The sequence below is a fragment of the Dreissena polymorpha genome, chromosome 8 (assembly GCF_020536995.1).
Source record: "Dreissena polymorpha isolate Duluth1 chromosome 8, UMN_Dpol_1.0, whole genome shotgun sequence".
Lineage (NCBI taxonomy): Eukaryota > Metazoa > Mollusca > Bivalvia > Myida > Dreissenidae > Dreissena > Dreissena polymorpha.
In genome coordinates, this window is record NC_068362.1 from 681,650 (window position 1) to 696,786 (window position 15,137).

At 37.3% G+C, this 15,137-nt stretch overlaps 1 protein-coding gene across 2 annotated transcripts in view; it reads right to left on the reverse strand.

Annotated features, from left to right (window-relative positions):
• LOC127842548 (abasic site processing protein HMCES-like) overlaps positions 1-15,137 on the reverse strand; it is a 45,968-nt gene that overhangs the window by 9,473 nt on the left and 21,358 nt on the right. Inside the window, exons 2-8 of one of the 2 annotated variants that reach the window (XM_052372106.1) lie at positions 14,742-14,879; positions 13,415-13,514; positions 12,949-13,067; positions 8,477-8,787; positions 4,697-4,767; positions 1,145-1,193; positions 898-929 (exon numbers count right to left, since the gene is read on the reverse strand). In XM_052372106.1, the coding sequence (XP_052228066.1) occupies positions 898-929; positions 1,145-1,193; positions 4,697-4,767; positions 8,477-8,787; positions 12,949-13,067; positions 13,415-13,514; positions 14,742-14,879 (820 nt within the window). Of the gene's footprint in view, positions 1-897; positions 979-1,144; positions 1,194-4,696; positions 4,768-8,476; positions 8,788-12,948; positions 13,068-13,414; positions 13,515-14,741; positions 14,880-15,137 lie in introns of both variants that reach the window. The other variant, XM_052372105.1, reaches the window with a different exon arrangement.

Consider the following 15,137-nt stretch of genomic DNA (forward strand, 5'->3'; position numbering starts at 1 on the left):
GAGGTGCAAGATTTTTTTAGGATTTGACCAGGTGACCTAGTTTGAAGTCGAATGTGACCCAGATTCTAACTTGGCCCAGATTTAGTCAAGATTAACTTTCTAAATATGTTTCATTAATATTGTGTCATAAATAAAGCCTCAAGGTAACAATTTTTTTCTAAGAATTAACTAAGTGACCTAGTTTTTTCAACATAAACATTCTGACCAAGTTTAATTAATATTGAAAATAAATGTGGCCTCTAGAGTGGTAACAAGGATTTTCTAAGATCAATTTTCAGGTGACCAAGTTTTTGGACCCAGGTGACCCAGATTCGAAATTGACCTAGATATTGTCATACTAAACAGTCTGACACAGTTTCATAAAGATTGAGACATTAATTAGGCCACTAAATTGGTAACTAGATTTGACCTGGTGACCTAGTTTTCTAACGCATGTGTTCCAGATTCAAATTCTTCCTCGAAAATGTAAAGACAAATATTTCGACCACATTGTATCAAGATTCATAGATATGGCCTCTAGTGTTACAAGGCTTTTCTAACATTCGATCTGATAACCTAGTTTTTTACACTTATTAGACAGATTGAAATTTAAATGTCATATATTTTAACGCATGCTTGAATGCAATGTCAAAAGAACTAGTCTCAGACTATCCTTGTGGAAAATTAAAAAAATGTCACCACTCATAAATTCTTCAAGACTCTGGCCAGTTTGTCTTTATGTTTTTACAATCCCTTCAGAAAGGAAATACTTAAAAAATGCTAAATAATGTATCATTTCGTTAGCAGAAAATATTGGACTTCAAATAGATCAGATCATCTAAAATGTTCACTTCAGTACATCTTAAATTAAGATTTCTCTTTGGAGCTTTATAAATACCAGCCCCAGGCTGCACATACCGGCATTCTGTGATGTATCCAGGACATGGCTGCTGACGACTCCACAGTTATCACACTGTATGAATACACAGGCTCACTAGACTGAAACAAGACTCCACAGTTATCACACTGTATGAATACACAGGCCCACTAGACTGAAACAAGACTCCACAGTTATCACACTGTATGAATACACAGGCTCACTAGACTGAAACAAGACTCCACAGTTATCACACTGTATGAATACACAGGCTCACTAGACTGAAACAAGACGACTCCACAGTTATCACACTGTATGAATACACAGGCTCACTAGACTGAAACAAGACTCCACACTTATCACACCGTATGAATACACAGGCTCACTAGACTGAAACAAGACTCCACAGTTATCACACTGTATGAATACACAGGCTCACTAGACTGAAACAAGACTCCACAGTTATCACACTGTATGAATACACAGGCCCACTAGACTGAAACAAGACTCCACAGTTATCACACTGTATGAATACACAGGCCCACTAGACTGAAACAAGACTCCACAGTTATCACACTGTATGAATACACAGGCTCACTAGACTGAAACAAGACTCCACAGTTATCACACTGTATGAATACACAGGCCCACTAGACTGAAACAAGACTCCACAGTTATCACACTGTATGAATACACAGGCTCACTAGACTGAAACAATACTCCACAGTTATCACACTGTATGAATACACAGGCTCACTAGACTGAAACAAGACTCCACACTTATCACACTGTATGAATACACAGGCTCACTAGACTGAAACAAGACTCCACAGTTATCGCACTGTATGAATACACAGGCTCACTAGACTGAAACAAGACTCCACAGTTATCACACTGTATGAATACACAGGCTCACTAGACTGAAACAAGACTCCACAGTTATCACACTGTATGAATACACAGGCCCACTAGACTGAAACAAGACTCCACACTTATCACACTGTATGAATACACAGGCTCAGTAGACTGAAACAAGACTCCACAGTTATCACACTGTATGAATACACAGGCCCACTAGACTGAAACAAGACTCCACACTTATCACACTGTATGAATACACAGGCTCAGTAGACTGAAACAAGACTCCACACTTATCACACTGTATGAATACACAGGCTCACTAGACTGCAACAAGAATGAAGGACTTTAGGGTCTCATACATGTATGTGTGGTTATTTTTAGTTGATGCACCCTGTAATAATAACCATCCATGCATCCCGATCCTCAATTTGCATTGATGGATAAACTATTGCGTAATCTCTAAAAATGGAACGTAAAACTCACTTTATGTAAGATATCACTTATTGTGTCAGGAACAGCATACTTTCAGCATGCCATTATATAATAGGCAGGGATCAAGCAACTGGGCTATTTGGGCGATTATATCGCCGTGGCTTCCCTTTAATCGCCCGGATCAAAAGCACCGGCGATATCACTTCGCCCTAAAATCTGGCAATTATTATATCCACAGCGCTATCTAAGTGGCTTCTGTTCATTACCGAATACACGCCTAAGTCAATCAACTGACCGAATCGACGAAACTCCATCCCCTGGCGTAGAAAATTACCTATTGACAATTGATAAGCAACCATTCACAGCGCTCGTCATTCGGGTATTTGGCAGGAAACTCTTGACCAAGCAGAGTGAAATCACTGAAGCGTGTAAGTGTTTCAAACGGTGTTTTTAATGCTATTGTCAAGTTTTATGGGGGTTATTATCGGATGAACAGCGCCTTTATGATAGTGAGCAATAAATAAAGTAACACTGTGACAAACTCTCACCACGATAAAAAATTATAACGATTATTTGGGCCGCTATTTCTTTACCATTTAATCAATAGTGACTGTCAATACCACGGGCCTGGCAAAAGCATTTAACAAAAACAATTTCTCCACAAAAACACATGAAATCTTGTTTCAACAGAAATTTGTGAGCATTTCTGTTTAATAGTTTCATTATTATAATATTTTGGGAAGGTAAAGTTTGATTTAGAAAACAACAATTTCGGAAATAAAAAGTATACCATACACTCGTTGTACTATATTACGGATATGTTAAACATTCGGACATTTAAAGATACAGACATTTATGTGTTGGTTTGTTGTTGATAGTTTGTAAAACTATGTTTTATGATATTTCAGGCAACTAGAATGGATGGTGGCTGCAATTATCTGGGCCTTTCTGTCAAGAAATATTAGTGGTTATCTGTGTTGTTTATCAAGATGAAAAAAAGTTATTTATATACAAATAAAGCTTATTAAGACTTATGTAGGTTAAGCTTATTAAGACTTATGTAGGTATGACTTATGAAGGTACTTATAGGTTTTTATGTATTACCATACTTTTTCAAGTGATAATACAGTCAATGACATTAATGTTATGTAGTAAGGTTTCTTTTAATAATGGTCCTAAATGATTGTTCATATTAATAAGGTTGGAATAACAGACAGTTTTCACACTGCAAAAAAGTGGCAACAACTTTTTTTGGGCCAGTGAAACCCCTGGGTCATGGTTCACAATGGTCCATTGGTGATCGCAAAAGAACCACTTCTCCCTAAATCTGCCTCACTTCTCCCTCTCCAGAGCTGAGGGAGAAGTGACTTCTCCCAAAAATTGGAGTCTAGCTTGATCCCTGAATAAGTGAAGAAGAAATATGGCAATGCTAAGAAACAAGATTTGTGACATCAATAGAACTTCTAAAAATTAATTAACTTAGAATACCTAGCTGAGTATTAACCCTTAACCACTTAGATACGTATTTTGACGCATTTGTAGTACCTAAGAAAGTTACAGACCTTTCTTACTAGATTCAAGTTTAAAGGCTTCATTTCAAACCCTTAGATACTGATGAGCAGCAAACAGCATAAAACCTATAAAACAGACTGCAAGTTACTTGCAGGCTGTTCTGTTTTCATGCTGTAAGCACATAGCCACTGTCACTTTGCTTTTGAGAGGGAAAGGGTTGATGTAAGCTAATTACACACACAATAACAGCACAATACCTTCATACAAACTAAAGTTAGAGAGTGGATACCGATTTTCTATTTTAAGAAAGCTGACTTTTACATTGACCTTTCTAGCCCAAAATTGTCTCTATTTAAGCCTGCTACATGCATATATGAAGTTTGGTGAAGACAAACTAGAGTTATTAACTAGTAATCACCCTATATCTCTAATCACACCCTTGTTTGATGCCACCTTCCCGCTACCTTGTTAAAAATCCGACACAAATCCTTTCAAACAAACAAAACCATAAGTCGCCATGGCGTTGTGGATATGGTGCCTTCAAGAAACCAGAAGGTCATGGGTTCGATCCTCACTGTTGGAGCATTCTATAGATCTCCCCAAAGACATCAAGTACTGGTTCTACCCAGGAAACAGACTCAAGGGTTTCAATAACCCATAGGCTTCCAATGCAATTAAGCTAAACTAAATGTGCCTTGTTCTGAGAAAACTGGGCTTTATGAATGTGCAGTCCGCACAGGCTAATCAGGGATGACACTTTCTGCCTAAATTGGATTTTTGCTAAGAAGAGACTTCATTTTAACAAAAAATGTCATAAAAGCAGAATGTGTCGTCCCTGATTAGCCTGTGCAGACTGCACAGGCTAATCTTGGACGACACTTTACGCACATGCATTATGCCTAGTTTTCTCAGAACATGACTCAAATAAGTTTAAAGTAACTGAAAACTAAACTTATCAACCTGAAATCACCCCATTGAAAACCTTAATTATACAAATCTTATCAAACACACACAACTAAAATGTTCACAACTCACAGGATCTGGTCTCCACACATCAAACACTCCAGCCATGGTGAGCAGTCTACGTTCCACGTTGCAGGGTCCCTCTGTAACAAGACAGTAGTTAATGAGCATGTATGTGCAACATTAACTGGGAAAACGAGGCTTAACCCTTTTAGTGCGGGAACCGAATTTTAAAGGCCTTTGCAAACAGTTTGGATCCAGATGAGACGCCACAGAACGTGGCGTCTCATCAGGATCCAAACTGTTTGCTATTCTGATAATATTCTTTGAAAAAAATAGAAAAAAAAGCTAATTTTAGAAATTCTGCAGACGACATTTTAGCAGACGACAAATTTCCCAGCATGCAAAGGGTTAATGCATATGTCTTCCCAGATTAGTCTGAGCAGTCCGCAAAGGCTTATAACATAGTAATAAGGGACTAAATTTTAACAAAAATCTAGGCGGAAATTATCCTCCCTGATAAGCCTGTGCAGACTTTTAGCACACATGCATTAAGCCCTGTTTTCTAAGAGTGTGCCTCATATCTATAACTCAGCAAAATCCTTTATTTAAACTCGCTTTACCAATAGATTGTCAAAGCAGACAGGAATAGACATTTTACGAGTTCATTTCTTGGTATTGAATGACCACAATCAGTAACCAGTTTTCTTTTTTTTAATTAACACACTAGGGCAGTTGTCACAGTTAATTTTTTAACTTTTTTGGAAATGGGGCCGGGTCCATTTGGATTTAGAAAAATCGCGCTGTTTTCACTAATATTGAGAAATTAGTGTTCATGATTTTTTGCTACAAATACTCTAAAATTGAGACTACAAGTGATTTCAATATTAACCCTTTCAGTGCGGGAACCGAATTTTGAAGGCCTTTGCGAACAGTTTGGATCCAGATGAGACGCGACGGAACATGGTGTCTCATCAGGATCCAAACTATTTGCTATTCTGATAGCCTTCTTTGAAAAAAAAGAAAGAAAATGCTAATTTTAGAAATTCAGCAGACAAAATTTTAGCAGACGACAAATTTCCCAGCATGCAAAGGGTTATATAAACTAAGGTTAGACTTACAGAGCTTGACTTGAGATGAGTTCAATGTTAATTTAAAAAAAACAACAAGAGCACCGCCTTGCGGGTGCAGACCGCTCATCTATTTTCTTTTTAAAGAGTGAAGAGGGGTGTATAGTGTGGGGGTGTGGAATTTATTACATTATCTTCCAAAAATGCGAAAAAAAAAACGCGAAAAAAAAAAAAAAATCGGGGGTGGGGAGTGGGGGGGAGTGGGGGGGGGGGGATTTTTGGGTGCGATGGTTGGACAGTATTTCAAACATAAAATAATAAAAATAAATATTTGTGTTTTTTAACCGTTTCAAAAAAAAAAAATTGTGGGGGTGGGGTGGGTGGGGGGGGGGGGGGGTAAAGTGTGAGGGTGTGGTGGTAATTTGTGAGATGATCTTAAAAAAAATAAAAATAAAAAAATAGGGGGGGGGATTCGGGTGGGGGGGAGGGGGGGGGTGGGGGGGATTCTTGGGTGCGATGGTTGGAAGGTATTTCAAACACAAGTAATAAAAATAAATATTTGTGTTTTTTAACTGTTTCAAAAAAAAAATTGGCGGGGGTGGGGTGGGGGGGGGGTATAGTGTGAGGGTGTGGTGGTCATTTGTGAGATGATCTAAAAAAAAAAAAAAAAAAAAATATTAGGGGGGGGGAGGGGAGGGTTTGGGTGGAGTCTATTGTGGTATGTCAGGTAAGAGTAGTTTTGTCAAAGTATCAATCAAATCTAATCATAAATAAAGAAGTTATGGCAATTTAATCAAAATTTAATAATTTTACCTTGAGAGTCAAGGTCATTAAAAGGTCAAGGTAAAATTCAACTTGCCAGGTACAGTAACCTCATGATAGCATGAAAGTATTTGAAGTTTGAAAGCAATAGCCTTGATACTTAAGAAGTAAAGTGGATCGAAACACAAAATTTAACCATATATTCAAAGTTACTAAGTGAAAAAAAGGGCCATAATCCCGTAAAAATGACAACCAGAGTTATGCAACTTGTCCTTTTACTGTACCCTTATGATAGTTTGCGAGTGTTCCAAGTATGAAAGCAATATCTATGATACTTTAGGGGTAAAGTGGACCAAAACACAAAACTTAACCAAATTTTCAATTTTCTAAGTATAAAAAGGGCACATAATTCTGTCAAAATGCCAGTCAGAGCTACATTTCTTTGCCTGCACAGTCCCCTTATGATAGTTAATAAGTGTTGCAAGTATGAAAGCAATAGCTTTGATACTGTAGGAATAAAGTGGACCTAAACACAAAACTTAACCAAATTTTCAATTTTCTAAGTATAAAAAGGGCACATAATTCTGTCAAAATGCACGCCAGAGTTATCTAACTTTGCCTGCCCAGTCCCCTCATGATAGTTAGTAAGTGTACCAAGTTTGAATGCAATAGCATTGATACTTTCGGAGAAAAGTGGACCTAAACGCAAAACTTAACCGGACGCCGACGCCAACGCCGACGCCAAGGTGATGACAATAGCTCATATTTTTTTTTCAAAAAATAGATGAGCTAAAAAGTCTTATGGAAACCTTAAATTGGGCATGTTTCATAACCATTGGGGAAAAAAATATACTTTTTTCCATTGGGAATAGGTCCCCCTAACGGACCCAAATTTGAACACAAAAAAACACTGTGTCAGTTACTGGCATTAGTATGTGCACTTTGTACTGGTAAACCAGCTTACACTGGAGAAGAGTGAGTTGTTTTTTGTGAGTTGTTTCACTGATTGCCATGATTTGACTAAAATACAGTAAAACAATCAATTGAACTTAACAAACATCAATCAACAAATATTCCCTATGTGAGGAAGGCATGTCACATGTACTCTGTGTGTTTTTTTGCTTTATATTTTACAGCCTGTGCCATTTGGATTGTGAAAAATTATAGCGCAATAAACCATGACATTGGGAAAACTGAAACATTAATAATATTATAACAAATAACAATATTTAAGAAATAGTAAACTCCACTGAGGTCCCTATGGCATTATAGTGACCAGCCAGGCAGCCACAAACCGTATATGGACCGAAGCCGTAGGGACCGAAGTGGAGTTTACTATTTCTTATACATTTGTATAACATCGAAGAGTTTCCCCTTTGCCATTGTACAGTGTACTATAGCCATATATAGCCATATAAGGAAAAATGCCCCGCCCCTTGGCAGCCATGTTTTTCAAGCAAACGCAACCATTTTCAAACTCATCCAAGATATCATTGAGACCAATCTTCTGACCAACTTTCATGAAGATTGAACAATAAATGTGGCCTCTAGAGAGTTAACAAGGCAAATTTTTGACGGCGCACAACGGACGACGCACAACGGACAAAAAGCGATCACAAAAGCTCACCATGAGCACAACACCATGAGCACTCGTGCTCAGGTGAGCTAAAACTAAGGCATTTTTATTAAATAACATTTTTTAACCACTGCATTGTTTGATTCTTATCACTAATTTTTTGTGTGTTATTTACCCACAAAACCCAGCCTCTGAAAAATGAAATATCCTTGGGACAAAATGTTGACCAAGTTTCATGAAGATTGGACACAAAATGGACAAAAGGCAATCATTGGGATTTCTCAAATGTTTCTAAAAAACACAAAAAGTGGACATTTTGAAAGATACTAATTGTTTCCTAAGAAAACAGGTTTTTCAATGCTTTTAACCTGACATTAGCATTATGATCCGAACAAGTGGTAGAATAAGCTAGGTCTTACTGAAGAATATGAATAATTATCAAACCTGTCGCTTCCTTTTTAAAGTCTGTCTTTATTTCCCCAATCTTGACATCAGTATCATCAATGTTGCTAATTGTACTTGTGTTATCCATAGACTCCCTTTTGATCTGAACTTTCATATCCTTCTGCCCTTCCTCTTTAATTCTTTTTAGCTCACCACATGTGCTATTTTCTTTTATGTTTTCAACGCTTTCTTCTCTTACTTCCACTTTCACATTGGGTTGAACTGGGTTGATATCTGGCTCATTTTGAAGCTTGGAGAAATATATGAAATATGGCTGCTTGGCATCTTTGTCTCTCTTCCACTCATAGAAACTGTAGACAACAATAAATATGAGCCCAGCTCTGGTAAAAAGGGGTTAACCCTTTGCATGCTGGGAAATTTGTCGTCTGCTAAAATGTTGTCTGCTGAATTTCTAAAATTAGCATTTTCTTCGATCTTTTTTTCAAAGAATACTATCATGATAGCAAACAGTTTGGATCCTGATGAGACGCCATGTTCTGTGGCATCTCATCTGGATCCAAACTGTTTGCAAAGGCCTTCAAAATTCGGTTCCAGCACTGAAAGAGTTAATATCAGTCTATAAAAAGTCTTCCCATATTTGCATGTGCAGTCTGCACAGGCTTATTTGGGACGACATTTTCCACTCTGCACTTTTATGAAATTTTTCATTTACAGGAAGTCTCTTTTAAATGAAAATCCAGTCTAGGTGGAAAGTGTGGTCCCTTGTTAGCCTGTGCTGACTGCATAAGTTATTATTGTTAGATACTTTATGCACATGCATAAGCTCATTTGAATCAGACCCCGTAACATAATAACTAAGTGGTTTTTCTTCTATTAAAAAAGGCCGTAAAATGGACCTAATCCTAAAGCAAAGAGACCAGATTCCAAACCAAAATTGTAAAAAAAATCCCAATTTTCAAAAAATATTTAAAACAAGGGCTGTTTGTAAAACATGCATGGCCCCCATATGGGCTGTCTGTTGTAGTGGCAGCCATTGTGTGAATACGATTTTTGTCACTGTGACCTTGACCTTTGACCTAGTGACCTGAAAATCAATAGGGGTCATCTGCGAGTCACGATCAATGTACCTATGAAGTGTCATGATCCTAGGCAAAAGCGTTCTTGAGTTATCATCCAAAAATCATTTTACTATTTCGGGTCACCGTGACCTTGACCTTTGACCTTGTGACCCCAAAATCAATAGGGGTCATCTGCAAGTCATGATCAATCTACCTATGAAGTTTCATGATCGTAGGCGTATGCGTTCTTGAGTTAACATCCGAAAACGATTTTACTATTTCTGGTCACCGTGACCTTGACCTTTGACCTAGTGACCTCAAAATCAATAGGGGTCATCTGCGAGTAATGATCAATGTACCTATGAAGTTTCATGATCCTAGGCCCAAGCGTTCTTGAGTTATCATCTGACAACCACCTGGTGGACGGACCGACCGGCAGACCGACCGACATGAGCAAAGCAATATACCCCCTCTTCTTAGAAGGGGGCATAAAAATAAATATTTTCAGAAATAAGTGTCTGCAGATTTTTATATCTAAATTTTATTTCATAAACATCCAACAATGTGTACCACTATAATTAATATGATTTTGTTCTGATGTGTCAATATTTGTTGAAAAAAAAATAAAATCCCAATTTGGTCCATTTTTTTGTCAATAAAATATTCCAATCGCAATTTTATCAATAGTAAAACAAGATGTGTTTGTGAAACACAATGTCCCCCTATACGATGTTTGACCTTGTAGGATGACCTTGACCTTGTGAAGGATGACCTTGACCTTTCACCACTAAAAATGTGCAGCTCCATGAGATACACATGCATGCCAAATATCAAGTTACTATCTTCAATATTGCAAAAGTATTCATAAAATAAGCGATTTGGGCCACATATATTTGACCTCTGACCTTGAAGGATGACCTTGACCTTGACCTTTCACCACTCAAAATGTGCAGCTCCATGAGATACACATGCATGCCAAATATCAAGTTGCTATCTTCAATATTGCAAAAGTATTTATAAAATAAGCAATTTGGGCCACATATATTTGACCTCTGACCTTGAAGGATGACCTTGACCTTGACCTTTCACCACTCAAAATGTGCAGCTCCATGAGATACACATGCATGCCAAATATCAAGTTGCTATCTTCAATATTGCAAAAGCATTCATAAAATGAGCGATTTTGGCCACATATATTTGACCTCTGACCTTGAAGGATGACCTTGACCTTTCACCACTCAAAATGTGCAGCTTCATGAGATACACATGCATGCCAAATATGAAGTTGCTATCTTCAATATAGCAAAAGTTATTGCAAAATGTTAAAGTTGGCGCAAACAGACCAACAGACAGACCAACAGACAGACATGGCAAAAACAATATGTCCCCCACTACTATAGTGGGGGACATAAAAACCTGATTTGACCAGACGCCTTTTCCCGAAATAGCAAGAAAAACCCCTGTAACTCCTCAACGTCACCTTAATATAAGTTTAAATTGTGAAATTTTCATCAAATTTTCAATAAGAAATGAACATTTTCTGCTTAAAAAAAAAAAAAAAAAATACTTTTTAAAGCAATTTGTAATTGTTTTCAACGTTTACATGTACATCCAAAAATTGGGACACGTAAACCAGTCTGAGACTATTTTATGAGTTTAAGACATTTTGTAAAGTTTCCCTTCAATATTTTTTTTAATGGAAAAAAGATTAAGCATGTGCAAAGTTTTGGCTGAGAGATAAAAAACAAGAGGGCAATGATGGCCCTCAATCGCCCACCTGACTAACCTTGCTACATCAACTTAAATTTAGACCCATCCCTGGCCAGATTTCATCAATTAATACATTCTGACAAAATTTCATGAAGACGTGATGAAAACTGTGACCTCTTTCATATACACAAGGTTTAACTAGAATTGGCCTGGTGACCTAATTTTTGACCCCAGAGGACCCATATATGATCCAAAATCAGATATTATCAAGATAAACATTCTTACCACATTTCATTAAGATCAGATGAAAACTATGACCTCTATTGTCTACACAAGGTTTTTCTATGATTTGACCTAGTGACCTAGTTTTTGACCCCAGATCACCCTAATACAATCCCAACCCAGATTTTATCAAGATTAACATTCTGGCCATATTTTATTAAGTTTGAATGAAAACTGTGACCTATGCTGTCTACACAAGGATTTTTTTTAACTTTGACCTAGAGACCTAGTTTTTTACCCTAGATGACCCAAATTCGATCACAACCCAGATTTTAACAAGACAAACATTCTGACAATATTTCATTAAGATCTGATGAAAACTGTGACCTCTATTGTCTACACAAGGTTTTTCTATTATTTGACCAAATGACCTAGTTTTTGATTCCAGATGACCCATATACTATCCCAACCCAGATTAACAAGATAAACATTCTGACCAAATTTCATAAAAATTGGATGAAAACTGTGACCTCTATTGTCTACGCAAGGTTTTTCTATTATCTGACCTGGTGACCTAGTTTTCGACCCAAGATGAACCAAAAACAATTCCAACCCAATTTCATCAAGATAAACATTCTGACCAAATTTCATAAAGATTGGATGAAAACTGTGACCTCTATTGTCTACACATTTTTTTTCTATTATTTGACCTAATGACCTAGTGTTTGACACCAGATGACCCAAATACAATCCCAACCTAGATTATATCAAGATAAACATTCTGACCAAATTTCATAAAGATTGGATGAAAACTGTGACCTCTATTGTCTACACAAGGTTTTTCTATTATTTGACCTAATGACCTAGTTTTTGACCCCAGATGACCCAAATACAATCCCAACCTAGATTTCATCAAGATAAACATTCTGACCAAATTTCATAAAGATTGGATGAAAACTGTGACCTCTATTGTCTACACAAGGTTTTTCTATTATTTGACCTAGTGACCTAGTTTTTGACCCCAGAGGATCCAAATACAATCCCAACCCAGATTTTATCAAGATAAACATTCTGACCAAATTTCATAAAGATTGGATGAAAACTGTGACCTCTACTGTCTACACAAACAAATTTTTGACAGACGGACACACGCACGCACAACAGACGCATGACATCACACGGTCACATAAGCTTACCATGTCACTTCGTGACAGGTGAGCTAAAAATAGCCATGTTCAGGGAAAACTGGGGTTAATGCTTGTGCATAAAGTGTCATTCCCGATTAGCCGATGCAGTCCTGAAAGGCTAATCAGGGACAACACTTTTTTGCCTAAACATGATTTTTGTTTACAAGAGACTTCCTTTTAACAATAAATACCATTAAAGCTGAAAGTGTTGTCCCTCAGATAAGCCTGTGCGGACTGCTCAGTCTTATCTTGCCAACACTTTAGGAACATGAATAAAGCCCAGTTTTCCCAGAACCAGACTTAATTGGACACAAATTTACACAAACATATTTACCCATCTGCTAATATGACACATCGTCTTCCTTTCTGCAAAGGAACCTTGTATGTCATCTTCTCCAGCATGCTCTCCGCTCTACAGTTATTTGTCTCAAATGCTTTTTCGCTGGCTGTACCCTATAAATACAGACAGAAAATGTAGAAGTTCTCATACATGATTTTCAGTTACAATACAGAGGGTAATATATATATATATATTTCTTATATATTTCATATATATTTCCTATAACATGTAATTTCATTAAAAACATTGTTTTAATAAATTATAAAACTGTGACTGTGAAAATGTATTGAATTATTTTAACTTTATGTAAGTTTCTTTATAATAATGAGATCAGATCAAAATTACTCTTGGCAGTAGTCCAAGATGGCTGGGTGGGACCTTTAGGGGACTGGGTGCTGCGTCTTTCTGTTTAGGCCTAGCTGTAGCATGAGAACATATGGAATATTACTACTGCGTTCACCTTATGCCATGACGGTATGAGGCCCCACTGCATGGGTTGGATCACCCGCGGGCTGCTGCACTCACCAGCGTCGAAATGTTGGGCAGACAAAAGCACTGGCCTGTAAATATATGAGCCTTACTTATAAATAACATATAAACATAAGCGTCTGTTTAACCTGCTGAATAATAACAAAATATATGAGCCTTGCTCTGGGAAAACAGGGCTTAATGCGTGTTCAGTAAAGTGTCATCCCAGAATAGCCTATGCAGTTCGCACAGGCAAATCAGGGATGAAACATTCTGCTTTCAATTTTACATTAAAAGGAAATCAATTCTAAGCAAAAAAAACCCAGCTAAGTTGGAAATTGTTGTCCCTGATTCAGGGCTTATTTTCCTGTTTTTGTGAAGCGGCCTTGGCCCCCCCCCCCCCCCTATTTTGTGAAAAAAATGAGTTGCAAACTGTTCAAAATAGTGAAAAACTGAGTAGTGAACTTTGTAAAATTGAGAAAATTTGAGTCGCGAACTACTTGAAATTGTGAACATTTGAGTCGTTCATTTCCCAAATGTAAGAAAAACAGATATTCTCACAGAAGGAAAAAAGCCCTGTGATTAGCCTGTGTGGACAGCACAGGATCTGGAATAACACTTTACACTCATGCATTTAACTTCCAAAATTGAGGCATAACATTCAGCAACTACACAAAAATTGAGCCTTGTTCTAAGAAACCTGGGCTTAATGCATGTGCGTAAAATTTCATCCCAGATTAGCCTGTGCAGTTTGCACAGGCTAATCAGGGACGACACTTTCCGCCTTTACTTGATTTACGTTAAGGAGGGACTTCCTTGAAACTAAAAATACCACAAAAACGTAAAGTGACATCCCTGATTAGCCTGTGCGGACTGCACAGGGTAATCTGGGACAACACTTAACACACATGCATTAAGCCCAGTTTTCTCAGAACGTGGCTTAATTATTCACCGCTTTGTATCACCAATGGGGTTTGAGGCCTTTCACCTACATTTTAAAATTAAGTTTCAAACCAAAATGGCTAAAAAAATGTACTTTACAACCACAAAAAAGTGCCATGTAATTGAAACTTATCATTGTAATTACTGTTCTTACCTCTGTTATGCCATAACTGTACATTATTGATGATATTCTTTGGAACATATTACAAAACATACTTAGGTTGATGCATGTCAAATACCTATGACTATATTAAAATTTGTTTCAAGACCTGATTGTTAAACAGTAAAAAATACCTACTTAATCTTATATTGTTAGGTAAATGTTGAATACAAGAAGAACATGTTACCAAATGAGGATGGTAGAACACCAGGCTTACGTGTAGAGACTGGGTGCTATGTTGTAAGAGGGAAAGTAACTTTTTCCATTTGGAGCATCTTTCCAATCAGGTTTATATTCCCTCCCTTTGCTGTCCTTGAACCTGCAGGCACATCGCAGATCGTCTGGCTCTAGTGTACTGCAATTGAATAAAAAACGTAGAGTCATAATAAGCAAAGACCGAACCAGTGAACACAGATCACTTAGTGTTTGACCGAACCAGTGCACACAGATCACTAATCGTTTGACATGTTAATAAGAGGCTAAAGTTTGACCTAATTTCCGACTTAAAATATATACAGTCGATACCCGATGGCTCGAGCTAGCCGGGACCAACTACAAAATTTCGAGCCATCCGGAATTTGAGCCATTCGATTTTTAATACACTTATGTTTAC